At 44.7% G+C, this 17,813-nt stretch overlaps 1 protein-coding gene across 1 annotated transcript; it reads left to right on the top strand.

Annotated features, from left to right (window-relative positions):
- Window positions 1-5,087: 5,087 nt before the first annotated feature.
- Window positions 5,088-15,283, top strand: eif3g (eukaryotic translation initiation factor 3 subunit G). Its single transcript, NM_001016749.1, has 10 exons — window positions 5,088-5,139; window positions 6,284-6,381; window positions 7,097-7,185; window positions 11,353-11,412; window positions 11,595-11,699; window positions 11,990-12,182; window positions 12,461-12,568; window positions 13,213-13,349; window positions 14,654-14,760; window positions 15,183-15,283. The coding sequence occupies exons 1-10, from the start codon at window positions 5,120-5,122 to the stop codon at window positions 15,196-15,198; spliced, it is 933 nt and encodes a 310-aa protein (NP_001016749.1). The 5' UTR covers window positions 5,088-5,119; the 3' UTR covers window positions 15,199-15,283.
- The last annotated feature ends 2,530 nt before the right edge of the window (window positions 15,284-17,813 follow it).

The raw sequence follows: 17,813 nt of genomic DNA, 5'->3' as shown, positions 1-17,813 counted from the left end.
TGTTGCTTGTATACTGTACAGCCTCATATTGCCATAGGTTAGAAAGTATATTGTCAGCCTCCCAAGAACCCACAGCAGCCATTAGCCAAACCTAAGTAAAGGTACAAGGGGCTATGGATTGGACAATGAAAGGCTTTGTTGTACTTTAGGTACCAAAATACAGCTGAATACCTGCATTCTATCCTTTTTGTTTTCAATCACAACTGATGCTGTGTTAGCAAAGCAGAGCCAAGCCATACCCACAGGGCTCTATGATCTGCCACACCAAAATCCAAAGAGCAGGAAGACAGAAGGGCTGTGGAGTTAGTACATAAACCCTTTGACTGAGTTCTCTGTTCTTTTATGGTACCGGCAACTCTGACTCCAGATACCCAAAGCTGCTTCCGACTTCACAACTGGCTCCGCAGCCCTGATCTTCAGGCTTAATGATTCTTATGGTCTAAGACAATATCTCATCCTTATATTCATCTGATGACAGAATCCTTTCAAAAGAAACTTCCAGCACAGATATTATATGGATTCATTTGGGATTGCTAAGAAACTGATTGAACTGTGCATTTAATAGTATGAAAAACTATCTCTAATCCTGCCAAAGTGCCTGCTTTCAAAGGCCACAGAATTAGAAAGGGTAACCATACTCTCCATTTCCTTAGCCATAAATTCAGCAAAGCAGCTTTCACAAACTCTTATCCTTCATAGCTGGGTTCTGACAAGATTTTCAGCATCTATCAATCTCATGATTATCATTTTTCTTACTGGGTTCATCAGGTAGGACGGGCTCGCTGAAATGAGAATTCACAAAATCATGTACTCAAAATAAGTGGAGTTCTTTATAAAAAAAAAAAGTGCCTGCCCCAGCAATGCCAGTGCCACCTCTGGGATTTGGGATTAGGGTGGAGGTATCTCCGAAGACTGTATCCAGTAATCAGATCCTAAAGAGGGTCTACCAAGCCTCAAAAGAAAAAATCCTTCCCAGGCTAGGACCAGAAGGAAAGGGGGGCGTCTTAGAGTCTTTGGTTCATGCTTGATCCTTCTGTCCCAGCTAATTAGGCAGAGGGTAGTACATGTGTTTTTTCTGTTCATGTTGATAGAGGATGACCAGGAAAGGATAACCCCAAGGCACCGGGCCTAGAGAGATGGGGGTCTGTTCCCATTCATCTCCAAACTGCTTGAGCGCCTAGTTTACAACTGACTGATGCTATTTCTCTCTGACAATAACCTCCTGGATCCCCTACAATCTGGCTTTAGACAACACTCCACCGAAACTGCTCTAAACCGACTAATGACCTCCTTTCGGCTAAAGCCAAAAAACACTACTCGCTACTAATACTTCTCGATCTCTCTGCTGCTTTTGACACTGGATCACCCTCTTCTCCTCCAGACTCTCCGCTCTCTTGGCCTTAATGACACTGCCTTATCCTGGTTTTCATCTTATCTCTCAGATCGACCCTGAGAATGGGGAATCATCTTCTTCCTTGCCTCTTTCTGTCAGGGTTCCCCAAGGCTCTGTGCTGGGCCCCTTACTATTTTCTCTCTATACCTCCTCACTTGGCAAACTAATCAATTCTTTTGGCTTTCAGTACCACCTCTATGCTGATGATACTCAGATCTATCTTTCTTCTCCTGATCTCAACCCAGAGCTTCTAACTCGCGTTTCTTCCTGCCTGTCCGCTATCTCCACTTGGATGTCGCAACGTTACCTTAAACCTCTCTAAGACTGAACTGGTTTTCTTTCCCCCATCCAATGCCCACATTGTTCCTGAGGTATCTATACCAGTTAACAATTCTACCATCACCCCATCTTCCCAGGCCCGGTGCCTTGGGGTTATCCTTGATTCTGCCCTGTCCTTCACCCCTCATATCCAATCACTTATCAAATCATGTCACTTTCACCTATTATTATTATTATTAACATTTATAAAGCGCCAACATATTCTGCAGCGCTGTACAATAAGTGGGTTTCATACATTGGACATACAGAGTAACATATAAAGCAATCAATAACTGATACAAAAGGTGAAGAGGGCCTCTCCAAAATACGATCATTTATCACCCAAGATGCTGCCAAAATTCTTATTCACTCTCTTATAATATCTCGCCTGGATTACTGTAACTCCCTATTAATTGGCCTTCCCCTCCAAAGACTGTCCCCTCTCCAGTCCATAATGAATACTGCTGCCAGGCTCATACCCTAATCTAGTTTAGCAATACCCTGTGCCACACCTCTCACAACTCTGGTCATGCCCATTCCCACACCTTGTGTCTCAATCCTTTCTCCTTGTAGATTGTAAGCTCTTTTGGGCAGGGCTCTCTTCACCTCTTGTATCGGTTACTGATTGCTTTATATGTTACTTTGTATGTCCAATGTATGAAACCCACTTATTGTACAGCGCTGTGGGATATGTTGGCGCTTTATAAATAAATGTTAATAATAATAATAGATACCTCAGGAACAATGTGGGTGTTGAATGGGGGAAAAAGAACCAATTCTGTGTTATAGAAATGTAATTTAAGGTAATGTTGGGACATCCAAGTGGAGATATTGGACAGGCAGGAAGATACACGAAGCTCTGGGTTGAGATTAGGAGAGGAGAGAACCCTGATGGAAAAAGGCAGAAGAGAGAAGATGATGCTCCATTGTAAGAGACACTGAAAGATCGGTCTGAGAGTAAGATGAGAACGAGGACAAGGCAGTGTCACAAAGGCCAAGAGAGCGGAGAGACTGGAGAAGAGGGTGATCCACCCTGTCAAAAGCAGCAGAGAGATCAAGAACTATTAGTAGCGAGTAGTGGTTTTTGGCTTTAGCTGATAAGAGGTAGTTAGTCGGGTTAGAGCAGTTTCTGTGGAGTGTTGTTGTCTAAAGCCAGATTGTAGGGGATCCAGGAGGTTATTGTCAGAGAGGAATAGCGCCAGTCGGTTGTAAACTAGGCGCTCAAGCAGTTTGGATGAATGGGAGCAGAGAGATAGGTCGGAGGTTAGTAGGATTGGAGGGATCAAGGGAGGGTTTTTCAGAATAGGGGTTACCAGTGCATGTTTCAGTTGGGAAACTGTATGTGCATGTTTGGGGGACTGCAGGTGTCGGTATGTGCATGTTTGGGGGACTGCAGGTGTCGGTATGTGCATGTTTGGGGGACTGCAGGTGTCGGTATGTGCATGTTTGGGGGACTGCAGGTGTCGGTATGTGCATGTTTGGGGGACTGCAGGTGTCGGTATGTGCATGTTTGGGGGACTGCAGGTGTCGGTATGTGCATGTTTGGGGGACTGCAGGTGTCGGTATGTGCATGTTTGGGGGACTGCAGGTGTCGGTATGTGCATGTTTGGGGGACTGCAGGTGTCGGTATGTGCACGTTTGGGGGACTGCAGGTGTCGGTATGTGCACGTTTGGGGGACTGCAGGTGTCGGTATGTGCACGTTTGGGGGACTGCAGGTGTCGGTATGTGCACGTTTGGGGGACTGCAGGTGTCGGTATGTGCACGTTTGGGGGACTGCAGGTGTCGGTATGAGCACGTTTGGGGGACTGCAGGTGTCGGTATGTGCATGTTTGGGGGACTGCAGGTGTCGGTATGTGCATGTTTGGGGGACTGCAGGTGTCGGTATGTGCATGTTTGGGGGACTGCAGGTGTCGGTATGAGCACGTTTGGGGGACTGCAGGTGTCGGTATGAGCACGTTTGGGGGACTGCAGGTGTCGGTATGTGCATGTTTGGGGGACTGCAGGTGTCGGTATGAGCACGTTTGGGGGACTGCAGGTGTCGGTATGTGCACGTTTGGGGGACTGCAGGTGTCGGTATGTGCACGTTTGGGGGACTGCAGGTGTCGGTATGTGCACGTTTGGGGGACTGCAGGTGTCGGTATGTGCACGTTTGGGGGACTGCAGGTGTCGGTATGTGCACGTTTGGGGGACTGCAGGTGTCGGTATGTGCACGTTTGGGGGACTGCAGGTGTCGGTATGTGCACGTTTGAGGGACTGCAGGTGTCGGTATGTGCACGTTTGGGGGACTGCAGGTGTCGGTATGTGCACGTTTGGGGGACTGCAGGTGTCGGTATGTGCATGTTTGGGGGACTGCAGGTGTCGGTATGTGCATGTTTGGGGGACTGCAGAAGGTACAGAGGGAGTTGAAATGTGAGCAGATTATGATGAGAGGGGGAAAGGGGATTGAACAGAATTTTGTAAATATTAGATCCAGGGAGTTCCCATTGGAGTGAGAGGGGGAGTCAGAGCACAGAGATAACCCAAAGGAGGATGTGAGTGAGAGGAGTTTAGAGACAGGAGGGGCATTAGGGTTGTTACCAGGTTAGTACAATGGATTTCAATGTGCTGGGGGCTGAGTTCCTCACAACTGTAACCAAAGCTCAAGCATAATGAGAGCTAGAACTCCGGCCTCATGGCAACACTGCAGCTTATGGGCCCAGCTGAGGGAAAGCATTGGACGACCAACCAACAGACCCTGCTAGTGATAGACTACACGCAACCAACAGCCTCCATTCACATTATTTATCATGAGGCCACTGAAATAATAAGGGGCCCAAGCAAATATCCGCTGTGCGCCGCCCTATAATCGGCAATAATCTATTAGCCACAGGGCACGGTAACCGCCAAGTGCCAGTAACTAGTACAAAGTGAGGGAAAAGTACTGGCACTAAATACAAGCGCTACAGCAAATCGACTTCCGCCTCCGAATTCTCGGATTAGATAGTGGAAATTGAAGGACAGCACTATAGAGCGGCACCGGAAGCGCCTCTCTATCCGCCAGCTTGAGCTTGTTACTAGCGCGCAGTGTGGAGCCATCTCTCTCTTCAGCTTCCGGAAGCGCTAGCAGCCGCGGCCCAGTGCAGCACAGACATGCCGACCGCAGACTAGAGCGGCACCGGAAGTACCTCTCTATCCGGCGGCCTGAGCTTGTTACTAGCGCGCAGTGTGGAGCCATCTCTCTCTTCAGCTTCCGGAAGCGCTAGCAGCCGCGGCCCAGTGCAGCACAGACATGCCGACCGCAGACTAGAGCGGCACCGGAAGTACCTCTCTATCCGGCGGCCTGAGCTTGTTACTAGCGCGCAGTGTGGAGCCATCTCTCTCTTCAGCTTCCGGAAGCGCTAGCAGCCGCGGCCCAGCGCACCACAGACATGCCGACCGAAGACTATGAGTATGTGCGGGGAAATAGCATGGGAGCCAAGCGGGGAGTAGGAGGGCAGGGAACACACACTGTAGTCACGGTTGGAGTGAGAGTCTGTGGCCAAATGGAGATTTAGGGGAGACGTTCAGCCTTTGGGACCCTGTGTCCTACTTTAGGATTTCCAGATGTTGGTGGACTACAAGCGGGCCCGGTCTGGCCATCTGTGCGCTCTGGCAAATGCCAGAGGGGGCGCTGTCACTGTTTTATTGGGCCTGTGGGAGCCTCTGTATCATTGAATTGCACGATTGGATCCAGTCCTGACTACAAGTCCCAGCCATGTGAGTTGTAGTTCACCAACATCTGGGTATCCAAGTGTATGTAAGGCTGGGAGAGCCATAGTGTGTAGGGTAGGGAGGTCCAACCTAGGGCTGGGCGATATACCGTTTAATACCGAATACCGTTTTTTTTTTTTATAAAACTATATTCATTTTTCAGATACCGCAATACCGGGGTGTCAGGGTACTCACCCGTGCGGCCCGGTCTCGCGCGTGTCCCGTTGTCCATGGGACGTTGCGCACGCGCGCCCAGGTGCGCATGCGTCAAAGCGCACGTACATGTCAAAGCGTGCGCGTCTATGACGCGCTGATGGCGCCGGTTCTGCGCATGCGTGGGGGGTATTTAAAGTTATCAAACGCCTCCTCCTGTGCTATGTTGTCTGCGGCCTTGCCTGGGAAACTAAGCCTGCCTGATTTACCTTACGACTTTCTGTTGCCGATCCTTCACTTGCCTGACTCTGATTTTCAATACTGCAGTAATTATTCTCTAATTTATTAGGAAATGGGGTTAACACCTAATCATGCATGGAAAAAAAAATACCGTCAAATACCGTGACACCGATATAATTTTGAAAAATACCGTGATATAAATTTTTGGTCATACCGCCCAGCTCTAGTCCAACCTGCAACCCTCTGGCTTGCAGTGTATGCTGGGAGTTCAATGGATATTACAGGCTAGCTTCTGGCTGAGAGGGGTTAGGAACTTATAGGTGATGAGTGAAACAATACTAATTTGGGATGGGATGAGCCCTCCCCACCAGGGAGGGAGCGGGTACGAGGCTGAATGCCAGGCTGGCAGATGTGGGTATCTAGTCTGAGATCTCTGTTTATCCTTTCAGCTCCAAGCCCAGCTGGGCTGACCAGGTGGAGGAGGAAGGAATAGACCCAGAACCCATAAGTCCACCAGTCACCAAGGTCCAACAAGATCCAGCCAGCTGTGAGTATTTATTTGCAGACCTACACAAGGGTATCCGGCTACAGGGGCAGAAAGGGCATGGAACTGCCTTGCGTGTCACAAGACCACATTAGACTGCTAATACCGCGTTTTTAGCCTAGCAGCTCTCTTGAAAGTCAGTGACCAGCCTGTCCAGGTTGTGCATAGTCACTTAGGTACAGTCTGACTGCTCTGATTGCTGCTGAGCCAAGAGCCTCTTATTAGCACTAAAATAGAAGGTTAATGTAAACAGTGTAATTATGTCAATAAATGTTAATTTTTTTAGCTTTAGATCCCACTTATTTCTTCCTCTGTTGACTTTTCAGCAGTGTAGACAAAGCAGATAGCCGAACATTCTCAAACTTTCTCATTTAGTGCTCCTATAAAGTCCTGTTTTGGGTAGTGGAGCTGAACTGTATATTTTAAATTAGAATTCCACTCACTACAGTTACCCCACAGCAACTGGAGGCCCACCGACTGAATGTGGCCCTCCAGATATGCTTTATGGCCCCCAGTCTGCTTTAAAGCTCTATGGAATTCACTGTATGAAATAATTTTAATGTAATAATCCAAACATTGTATATGAGAAATAATTAGCCCACTACATGCAATAAGCTGGACAGCTTTACCCCACAGTAATAGCTGGCTGAATTTAGGCCTTGTTGTGTGTATGTTTGAGCAGGCTGTCTGTTATGATTATGATTTTACCCCCCCCCAGTTGTTCTGGACACTCCTCAAGAGGTCATCAATGGTAAAATCAAAACTATCACAGAGTACAAGCTGAATGATGAAGGCAAGAAAATCAAGGTAGGGACAGCGCATTATTATTGGTGGGGAGGGCTTGCACTTTGTTTCATTTTCATACTCTGTGTACTTATGGGAGAAAGGCTTACATCTGCTACAGATGCTATGAATGCAGTATGTCTTTTATTATTTCATAAGGTTCCTTATCCCTGACAACATGAAAGCAAAATGTTTGAATATATTTTCTGTGTTTTTTTTTTGTTTTTCTTTTTAGCTTCTGTGTTAAATTATTATTGGCTAAATGTCTCTTGCATTCTAGACAGCCGTGAGTTTTTGTAGGTTCATTTATACAGACTGCCTAAGGACATGTCAGTGTGTATATATTATATACTTGTTTCCTATGCGCCTAGTGTGGCAAGATAGTGGTCACTGGTTTATTGAGGAACTGGCTGAATATAGGCTAAAGCAGCAGATCCTAGATCTCTGTATTTATCCTGTAGAACGGCGCTGTTCAACTGATGGCCACAAACAGCCCGCAGGTCCATGTCTTGTGGCTCAGTGAAGCTCCAAGGAATTTATGCAGATTAATTATTAAAGCATATTCTTTTATCAATTGCCCCATCCAAACTGGCAAGTACATGATGATACAGAGGTTGGCAGAATGAGGCATAGGAGGAAATAATGAGATTGCAGAAACGTAGGGTGAATGGGTAATAAAGCTGCAAAGAAAAAGGAGAGTAGAGAAGAGAGAGGTAGATATACAGTGGAGGAAATAATTATTTGACCCCTCACTGATTTTGTAAGTTTGTCCATTGACAAAGAAATGAAAAGTCTCAGAACAGTATCATTTCAACGGTAGGTTTATTTTAACAGTGGCAGATAGCACATCAAAAGGAAAATCGAAAAAATAACTTTAAATAAAAGATAGCAACTGATTTGCATTTCATTGAGTGAAATAAGTTTTTGAACCCTCTAACAAAAAAAGACTTAATACTTAGTGGAAAAACCCTTGTTTGCAAGCACAGAGGTCAAACGTTTCTTGTAATTGATGACCAAGTTTGCGCACATTTTAGGAGGAATGTTGGTCCCACTCCTCTTTGCAGATCATCTCTAAATCCCTAAGGTTTCGAGGCTGTCTCTGTGCAACTCTGAGCTTGAGCTCCCTCCATAGGTTTTCTATTGGATTAAGGTCCGGAGACTGACTAGGCCACTCCATGACCTTAATGTGCTTCTTCTTGAGCCACTCCTTTGTTGCCTTTGCTGTATGTTTTGGGTCATTGTCGTGCTGGAACACCCATCCACGACCCATTTTCAGTTTCCTGGCAGAGGAAAGGAGGTTGTCGTTCAGGATTTCACGATACATGGCTCCGTCCATTTTCCCGTTAATGCGAATAAGTTGTCCTGTGCCCTTAGCAGAAAAACACCCCCAAAGCAAAATGTTTCCACCCCCATGCTTGACGGTGGGGACGGTGTTTTGGGGGTCATAGGCAGCATTTTTCTTCCTCCAAACACAGCAAGTTGAGTTAATGCCAAAGAGCTCTATTTTGGTCTCATCAGACCACAGCGCCTTCTCCCAGTCACTCACAGAATCATTCAGGTGTTCATTGGCAAACTTCAGACGGGCCTGCACATGTGCCTTCTTGAGCAGGGGGACCTTGCGAGCCCTGCAGGATTTTAATCCATTGCGGTGTAATGTGTTTCCAATGGTTTTCTTGGTGACTGTGGTCCCTGCTAATTTGAGGTCATTAACTAGCTCCTCCCATGTAGTTCTAGGGTGCTTTTTCACCTTTCTCAGAATCATTGACACCCCACGAGGTGAGATCTTGCGTGGAGCCCCAGAGCGAGGTCGATTGATGGTCATTTTGTGCTCCTTCCATTTTCGAACAATCGCACCAACAGTTGTCACCTTCTCTCCCAGCTTCTTGCGAATGGTTTTGTAGCCCATTCCAGCCTTGTGCAGGTCTACAATTTTGTCTCTGACATCCTTGGACAGCTCTTTGGTCTTTCCCATGTTGGAGAGTTTGGAGTCTGCTTGATTGATTGATTCTGTGGACAGGTGTCTTTTATACAGGTGACTAGTTAAGACAGGTGTCCTTAATGAGGTTGACTAATTGAGTAGAAGTGTCTAACCACTCTGTGGGAGCCAGAACTCTTAATGGTTGGTAGGGGTTCAAAAACTTATTTCACTCAATGAAATGCAAATCAGTTGCTATCTTTTATTTAAAGTTATTTTTTCGATTTTCCTTTTGATGTGCTATCTGCCACTGTTAAAATAAACCTACCATTGAAATGATACTGTTCTGAGACTTTTCACTTACAAAATCAGTGAGGGGTCAAATAATTATTTCCTCCACTGTACATTGGGAGAGAAAGTAGGAAGATAACAAATAGGGCAGACAAAAAGGGAGAGCAGGAGAAGGCAGTATCAGTGCAGGTACTGGTGGGTTTTCTTAGCTTTATATTAATATCCACCAGTACCCAGTTGTGTGGCAATTAGATTTGTTTGTTGGGGGAAGGAACTGATCATGGTCAGTGGGGCCTGCTTTAGTACTGGAGTATACCTGGTAGATCCTAGTCTGGTTGGGTTTTTCTGCAGCACAGAGCTTTAACTCTTTGCTACCTTTTTCAGGTTGTACTTTTCATTTATTTCATTTCAAAATGAAAAATGGGAGGTTGTCTGGGAATGCTATAACCTCCGTTAATTTAGGCAGTGGGGTCAGGAAGAAGACAGAAGGTCAAATGTGTTGTTATAGATAAGCAGGAGAATCCATGGAGGCTGTTACTTGTGCAGAATTGGCTGAGTGGAAATGGCAAACCAATAGCTAAGGCATTAGGTAGGAAATATCAGCCCAAAGCAGCCGTAATCTGTGCCATAAACAGCCCAGGGACAGAGCAGTTTGGAGAGGAACGCAGCTTGTATCGTGTCACAGCCTTCTCTCTTGTGGTTTCTGTTAATGCAACTGTAGACTAAGAAGTGTTAACATAGTTGTGGCTTCAAGGACGTGGTTAAATGGGTTATAGTCAATGCTGGATTCCATTACCGACGCTTAGGCTAGAAAAATTACGTCCCTCAGTACCAAAGAAGTAGGGCAGCACTGCTGTAAATCACCATTCAATCAGTTTCAGCCCCTGAGGAAGGTGCCTTTTCTGCCTACCCCTAGTGCCAGCCCTGTAGTAAAGCAGCCCATATGTGAACAGATTGGGTAAGGCAGCACTGCTGATTTCCTAGCCATATGGACTCGTATGGGGCAGGTTCAGGGGTCCTGTGTACAGTTACATATATTATCTGCTAATGCACCATGTGACTGGGCACATGTTGGATTGGCAGATGAGGGGGGTAAAAAAGAGCAATGCCTCTTTACTCCCTACCATTTATATATTGTGTGCCAGTTGTACCATATCCATTCACTCAGCCTGCATACTGATTGGCTGGATACGGTAAAGGGTTGCTTAGTGTATGGCGGGCCTCCAGTACATCCTCAGGCCGGCTGCCTCCAGAGCTCTGCAAGCAGCTAGTGACACCCTGTGACTGTATGTACAACTCAGATAAGGCGGGTGGGGGTCTGTAATGTGCAAGGAACCTTAGTCAGACAATCAAGTTAGTATTTCTTACAAGATGCTATGGCTGCTGCCATTTGATTAGGTGCCTGGGGGGCTATTTTATGTCTTGCTGTACTGTACTTGAGTGGGAAAGCATAGTTACATAAATGTGGAACATAAAAATGAAAATTGTTATAGTTTGACCTTTTGAAAAGGTTATTTAGCAGAGTTGTTCATGGGCCAGTGATGAGTGTGTGTGTATATGTGTGTATATTTATATAGAATACACAATTTATTGTATAGATTATATTGCTATATTTCAACGTTATTAAGCTGTTTATCAACTAACAAAATTCATTATCTAACAGCGCCACCTGCAGGTCAGTTATTCCAACTGCAGCCTAACTGCTTTGAAATGTAAAAAAAAAGAGAATGTAAATTGCAGAAGTGCTTAGAAGGTTTACATACTTTAATTATAAAAGCCACTAAATTCTAAGTTGCGTATCTGTAAAGTTTTACTTATATTTCTAAACTCACTTTTTCTAGCTTAGAACAAAGCGCATTGCTGTAGGGGAGGAGCCTAGCATTGTTTTTGAAATCTACAGTTTCTCTCTAGTTGAATTGCCTGTGCACACATGTACAGTAACACCGTATTGCTCTTTATTAATAAACCTTTCTATTTCTTTGCAGATTGTTCGCACTTTTAAAATAGAAACACTCAAAGCATCCAAAGTTGTTGCTCATAGGAAGGTGAGAGGACAGGGGTGTCTGTAGAGAAAGGGTTAAATTGGAACATGCCAGCTGTTGGGATATGGGATAAGCCATATACTGTTGTTTGTGTTCTCTTGGGAAGCAATGGGACCTAAATAGATAACTTAGAATATAATAATGTTGAAGAGATCATCATCTTCCTTTTGTGTTTTACTTTCCAGAATTGGAAAAAATTTGGCAATTCAGAATATGATCCTCCTGGTCCAAATGTGGCCACCACCACAGTCAGCGACGATGTCCTGATGACATTTATCACCAGCAAAGAGGTCAGTATTGATCATTCCTTAATATGGATATCTGGTTCATCTTATGTGAATTTATTTTTTTTGTTCCTACTTCCCCTTTGTTCCAAACATGGATTCCATGGGCACTATTGCAATACAAACCTTCAGGTGTGCAAACTGCACCATCAGTACTCAGTATATACACATACACAATTGCAATATAAAAAGTGTATGGAATATTTGCATTCTGTACCCTCTTTGCCCCCTAAAAGAGGTTAACACACCTTCTTCTAGTAAACAGCTGTAACAGTCTGGATCTTTTCTCACTGCAGGATCTGAATAACCAAGAAGAAGAGGATCCAATGAATAAACTGAAGGGCCAAAAGATTGTATCTTGTCGAATCTGTAAGGGTGACCATTGGACCACAAGGTGCCCCTACAAGGACACACTGGGTCCCATGCAGAAAGAACTGGCTGAGCAGCTGGGATTGTCCACAGGAGACAAGGAGAAGGCACCAGGGGCAGGTAAGAGCCAACTTAGCTGCCCAGTTTGCATCCAGCCCCTAAGTGTACTCTGTATATCCTGTGGCAGTACCGTACTGTGTGTGTTTGTGTGCCACATTTGTGCTATGCATGTGTTGATTATTACTATTCACAACTGTGAAGAAAACCCTTCAAAATTCAATGAGATTTGCCACCATGACCTAGCCTTAATAGAACTCTATTGCATTATTTGATAGGCTGGACAGCCCATTGCCTTTATACAGTATGTTTAACCTGTATCCAATTTGTTGTCATTCTAGAGCCGGAGCCAGCCCAGGCACCTGTTAGCAAGACTGGAAAATATGTTCCCCCCAGCCTGAGAGACGGAGGAAGCAGGAGAGGGGAGTCTATGCAGCCTAATCGCAGAGGTATGATGATCACGTGGTGGTGAATACATAGCCCATAGTCAGTGCATGCTGTGACTGCGCTTCATTTGTTTTATTACCCAATATACACAACCATAAGGGTCTTTATTCCCTACTGCAGCAGCATGGACAGTGGCAGTTCATTCTTGTTCATAGTTTTGTGAATTCTTGTGCATACTGGGCCAGTAACACATTGTTTACCCAGTAAAATGATCCTGTAAACTGTAAACACACTAGGGGGTATGTTAGCTACTTATTGCCCATGAAAGCCCATTGCTACCTGGCTGATGGCAGGGAAAGTACCTGATGTACTTACATGCAGTTATAACTCTAACATACAGATGGCACTCTTGTAAAAAAAAAAAAAAAAAAAAAAATCCCATTTCAGCATATCTTGTATATAAAGCCAGTTTGTAGGACAAAGCAAGGCACTGCTGGCACTAGGCAGGTTGTTATAGACACAACATTGGCTTTGTCCACTTATAACCTGCTATTGGTAATAATATCACCTGGGGCCACTAATGAAGGAGCCGGGGGTGTTGGGACAAAGTTGCTATTGAAAAATGCTGCAAGTGTGTCACTCTGATGTATCACCCCATAGTTTGTACTGTCTCTGAATTTTATGATCTCCCACCTTTTCTCTGCAGCCGACGACAATGCCACAATCCGCGTCACAAACTTATCCGAAGACACACGGGAGACTGATCTCCAGGAGCTCTTTAGACCATTCGGATCGATTTCTCGAATCTACTTGGCCAAAGACAAGACCACCGGGCAGTCAAAGGTACAAACTGTTGCTGAGTGTTCTGATTGGCTCATCCTTGTTACTCTGTGGCTGGCCAGTCGGTGTTAGATGCCCTGTGCCTGCTGGGCTTTAAAATGAACACAGACTAGTGCTGGGCGGTATACCGGTATAAACCGAACACCGTTTTTTTTTTTAAAAAACTATATACATTTTTAACTTACCGGCATACCGGTGTGCGCGCCTCCTGGCAATTTTTCTTACTATTTCCGGGTTGTGCGCGCTGACGTCACGCGCGCAACCCGGAAATAGTAAGAAAAATTGCCAGGAGGCTCTACAAAAGCGCCGTCGCTAGGACGCATACCAATGTGAGCTGTCGGGGGTGCCTGCGGCTGCCTGGCAAGTCATTTATATTTATGTGAAGGGGTTGGGTGTTTGGGGTGGGGGGGGGGGGTGTTTGGGGTGGTCACCTAATCATGCATGGGGAAAAAAAAAATACCGTCAAATACCGTGATACCGATAAAATTTTGAAAAATACTGTGATATAAATTTTTGGTCATACCGCCCAGCACTAACACAGACACCATTAAATATGATCTTATGGGACAGCTGTCTTTTTTAACCATGTATTTATTATTAAAATAATGTCATGCATAAAGGTGGGAGAGTTAGGGAGCCATAACTATGTAAAGGAGAAATAAAGCTTAACTAAAGGAATAGGCTAGAAATGTTGTACATTATGTTTTGAGCTTCTGTACCAGCCTAAGGCAACCCCAGCCCTTTAGCAGGGAAGATCTGTGCCCCCAGTAGCCCCCAACCTCTTTTCTGCTGATTCCCTGCCCATACTCTAGCATATAAAATCTGGCATTTCTTGCCATATTCATTTTTAGGGTTTAGTTCTCCTTTAAGGGTTTCATCTGTCTCTACCTGTGCGTACATCCTGTTTTTAAGCAGAGGACTTTGTTTTTCCGTGAGTGTTTATCTGCTGATTCAGACGCAGATGTATATTCTCGGTTGTCTGAAAAGGGGAACATTGTGATTAAAAAAAAAGCCACCAAACGACAGTGGCTGTTACTTATCTGTTGAACCAAGAGAACTATTTGTAGCCTAGGTTTGTATTGCTACTGAGCCTTCCTCATCCTTTGTTTCTAGTCTGAGTTCTAGCAGAAGTTTTTGATTTATTTGTGGGGTAATTATTTTGGTTGGTGGAGCATGTGTCGGCCATTGCCAGGGAATGCTTGAGATCTGGAGGCTGGGCACCTAGGGGTTTATTAGGCTGTGCTTGGAGCTAAAGGGACACCCCTCCCCACTAATCCTTCATTTCTTTGTGATTTTTTCCCCCTCAGGGTTTTGCCTTCATCAGTTTCCACCGCCGAGAGGATGCAGCTCGCGCCATCGCAGGAGTCTCGGGCTTTGGCTATGATCATCTTATTCTCAATGTGGAATGGGCCAAGTATGTATACGCTGACTGCCTCCACTCCACTCTCATAGCTGGACTGTTTGCTCCAGTTCTTGTAACCCATAGGAGCTACCTTGAAAGCAAATACCTAATTGGTTGCTATGGGTTTCAAGACCTGAAGTAAATCTGAGCCTGGCTGTTATAACATTTTCCCATATGCTCCTGTTTATTGTATGAGGCTGAGGAGCCTTATTGTGAGTTCTTTGCTACCTGAAATAAGTTCATTCTGCTCCGTGGGCAAGGACTGATATGGCAGAAAAGCATCATGGGAAGTCCATGGGGTCGTCTGTGCGCATATTCCCCAAATTCTACCAGCCGTCTGCCAGACTAGACTATGAGGAACTGTCCCTACTCTATAGGAACTTCTTGTTTGCTGTCGCTCTGAGCTGATTTATTTTGCTTTTTCTCTTTTTCAGGCCCTCGACCAACTGATGGGAAGCAGCTTCCTGTGCGGCAGAGAAAGATGATTTTATAGTCTTGTGTTAGATTGCAGAGCAAATAAAAGAACTGAAAAGGCGATTGAGTCTGGTCTATTTTTACTCCTGGAATCTGTTCTGCTTTCTTTATTCATTTGTGTATTTTATTTTATACAATAGAAACATTAAAGGAGAACTTTGGGGTGAGACAAAGCTTTGACTAAATAACAAAATGGACACTGATTCCCTGCACATACTCTGTTCTGCTGTCACTTACCTGAGCTTAGGGGCCCGCTCACACTATACTGTATATACAGAATATAAATGGCACAATATAACCTGAGCTTAGGGACCCGCTCACACTATACTGTATATACAGAATATAAATGGCACAATATAACCTGAGCTTAGGGACCCGCTCACACTATACTGTATATACAGAATATAAATGGCACAATATAACCTGAGCTTAGGGGCCCGCTCACACTATACTGTATATACAGAATATAAATGGCACAATATAACCTGAGCTTAGGGACCCGCTCACACTATACTGTATATACAGAATATAAATGGCACAATATAACCTGAGCTTAGGGACCCGCTCACACTATACTGTATATACAGAATATAAATGGCACAATATAACCTGAGCTTAGGGACCCGCTCACACTATACTGTATATACAGAATATAAATGGCACAATATAACCTGAGCTTAGGGGCCCGCTCACACTATACTGTATATACAGAATATAAATGGCACAATATAACCTGAGCTTAGGGGCCCACTCACACTATACTGTATATACAGAATATAAATGGCACAATATAACCTGAGCTTAGGGGCCCACTCACACTATACTGTATATACAGGATATAAATGGCACAATATAACCTGAGCTTAGGGGCCCACTCACACTATACTGTATATACAGAATATAAATGGCACAATATAACCTGAGCTTAGGGACCCGCTCACACTATACTGTATATACAGAATATAAATGGCACAGTATAACCTGAGCTTAGGGGCCCACTCACACTATACTGTATATACAGAATATAAATGGCACAATATTACCTGAGCTTAGGGGCCCGCTCACACTATACTGTATATACAGAATATAAATGGCACAATATTACCTGAGCTTAGGGGCCCACGCACACTATACTGTATATATAGAAACTAAAAGGAATGATTATTCCAGATTCACACCATGATAGCTAGGAACCAGTGCATTCTGCACCAGCATCAGCTTCTAATGTTTTTATGATTTCTGACGACCCCTAAGCTTAGCTTCCCAACAGTAGCCCAGAGCCCCTGAGCAGCTTCCCTAAAACGGCTGAGCTTTTAGATACGAGATTAGGATCATTACTGTTCTAGAGCTGCTGAACCTTAGGCTGGTACGGTAAGCTCAGTACATAAAATAGAGCATTTCTAGCATTATTCTTTATTTTTCCTTTAATTTTCTTGTGCATAGTGGAGTCCAAGGTTTGTTAAGAATTTTTGTTCCCTTTCTGTTTATTTTATGCTGGTATCATATGCATTCCTTATTGTCTATATTTAGGTTATTTAAAGTTTCATGGCATCTGTTGGTGCAGGATGGGGTTCTGGATTAAGAGAGGGTCCATTGTGTATTATTAAAGCCTAAAGCAGTGATCCCCATCCAGTGGCTCAGGAGAAACATGTTCCTCCCGATGTTGCTCCCAGTGGCCTCAAAGCAGGTGATTATTTGTGAATTCCTGGCTTGGAGGCAAGTTTTGGTTGAATAAAAACCAGGGCTACTGCCAAACAGAGTCTCCTATAGGCTGCCAGCCCATATAGGGGCTCCCAGTCCCAGCCAATCACAGCCCTTACATGGTACCCACAGGTAAATCTGTTGCTCCCCATCTCCCTATACATATGGTGAGGTTCACGGGTAAAACAAGGTTGGGGACCCCAGGACTAAAGGCATAAGGGGAAGGAGGGGGGGAATTTTGCCCCTTACAGACACATCTGTTTTCACTGTTCTTATGTACAAGTTCCAGCATGTTCCGCATTGCTGTGCAAATAAAAGCTGAGCAGTGCTGCTTGTTGGAAGCTATAAAGTGAGACAGACCTGTAAAGCTGCCCATGAATGCCCAGAGTTGGCCGCTTTCAACTATTCTGCCTGACCATCTGGGCCTATACAGCCAGTCGGGGGTCCCTGCAGACCAATCACCCTGCAAGCCAGCTGGATGGAGGAATATAGGCTATGATGGAAAGTTTCTGTTGGTTGGCCGAATGGAAGTGAGGAGGAGCCATAGCTTTGCTCCTCCTCTTTGACTTGTTGTGACCATATTGGAGGTGGGTCCAAATAAAAAAGGAGGTCATAGAGAATTTACATTTACAAAGAATTAACATTTTTTGCAACGTTTTTTAGCAGCTTTGCAAATTATAACGTGAAACGGGACAGATTTGTTCATCACTAGTCAGGAGCAGCCAGTGGGGCTCATTTATAAACTTTGGTTGCTATTGGCGACAGCACTTGTGCAGTTAAGGACCTGTATGTGCCAGTTACATATAATGATCTGCACAGCTTCTAAAAGCCACTACAGACTGTGGGGCATATTTATTACAGTATATTATTAGTGTGTAATCTTTGCTTTT

Source organism: Xenopus tropicalis, chromosome 3, assembly GCF_000004195.4.
Source record: "Xenopus tropicalis strain Nigerian chromosome 3, UCB_Xtro_10.0, whole genome shotgun sequence".
Taxonomy (NCBI): domain Eukaryota; kingdom Metazoa; phylum Chordata; class Amphibia; order Anura; family Pipidae; genus Xenopus; species Xenopus tropicalis.
The sequence above is the reverse complement of the archived record's forward strand: the minus strand, read 5'-3'. Positions and strand labels throughout refer to the sequence as shown.

What these genes read in the sequence shown, in the direction of transcription:
- eif3g (NM_001016749.1), top strand. Translation starts at nt 5,120, where the DNA reads ATGCCGACCGAAGACTATGA. An exon ending in ATGCCGACCGAAGACTATGA is followed by an intron (nt 5,140 to 6,283) that starts GTATGTGCGGGG and finishes TTATCCTTTCAG; the next exon opens with CTCCAAGCCCAGCTGGGCTG. An exon ending in AAGTTGTTGCTCATAGGAAG is followed by an intron (nt 11,413 to 11,594) that starts GTGAGAGGACAG and finishes TTTACTTTCCAG; the next exon opens with AATTGGAAAAAATTTGGCAA.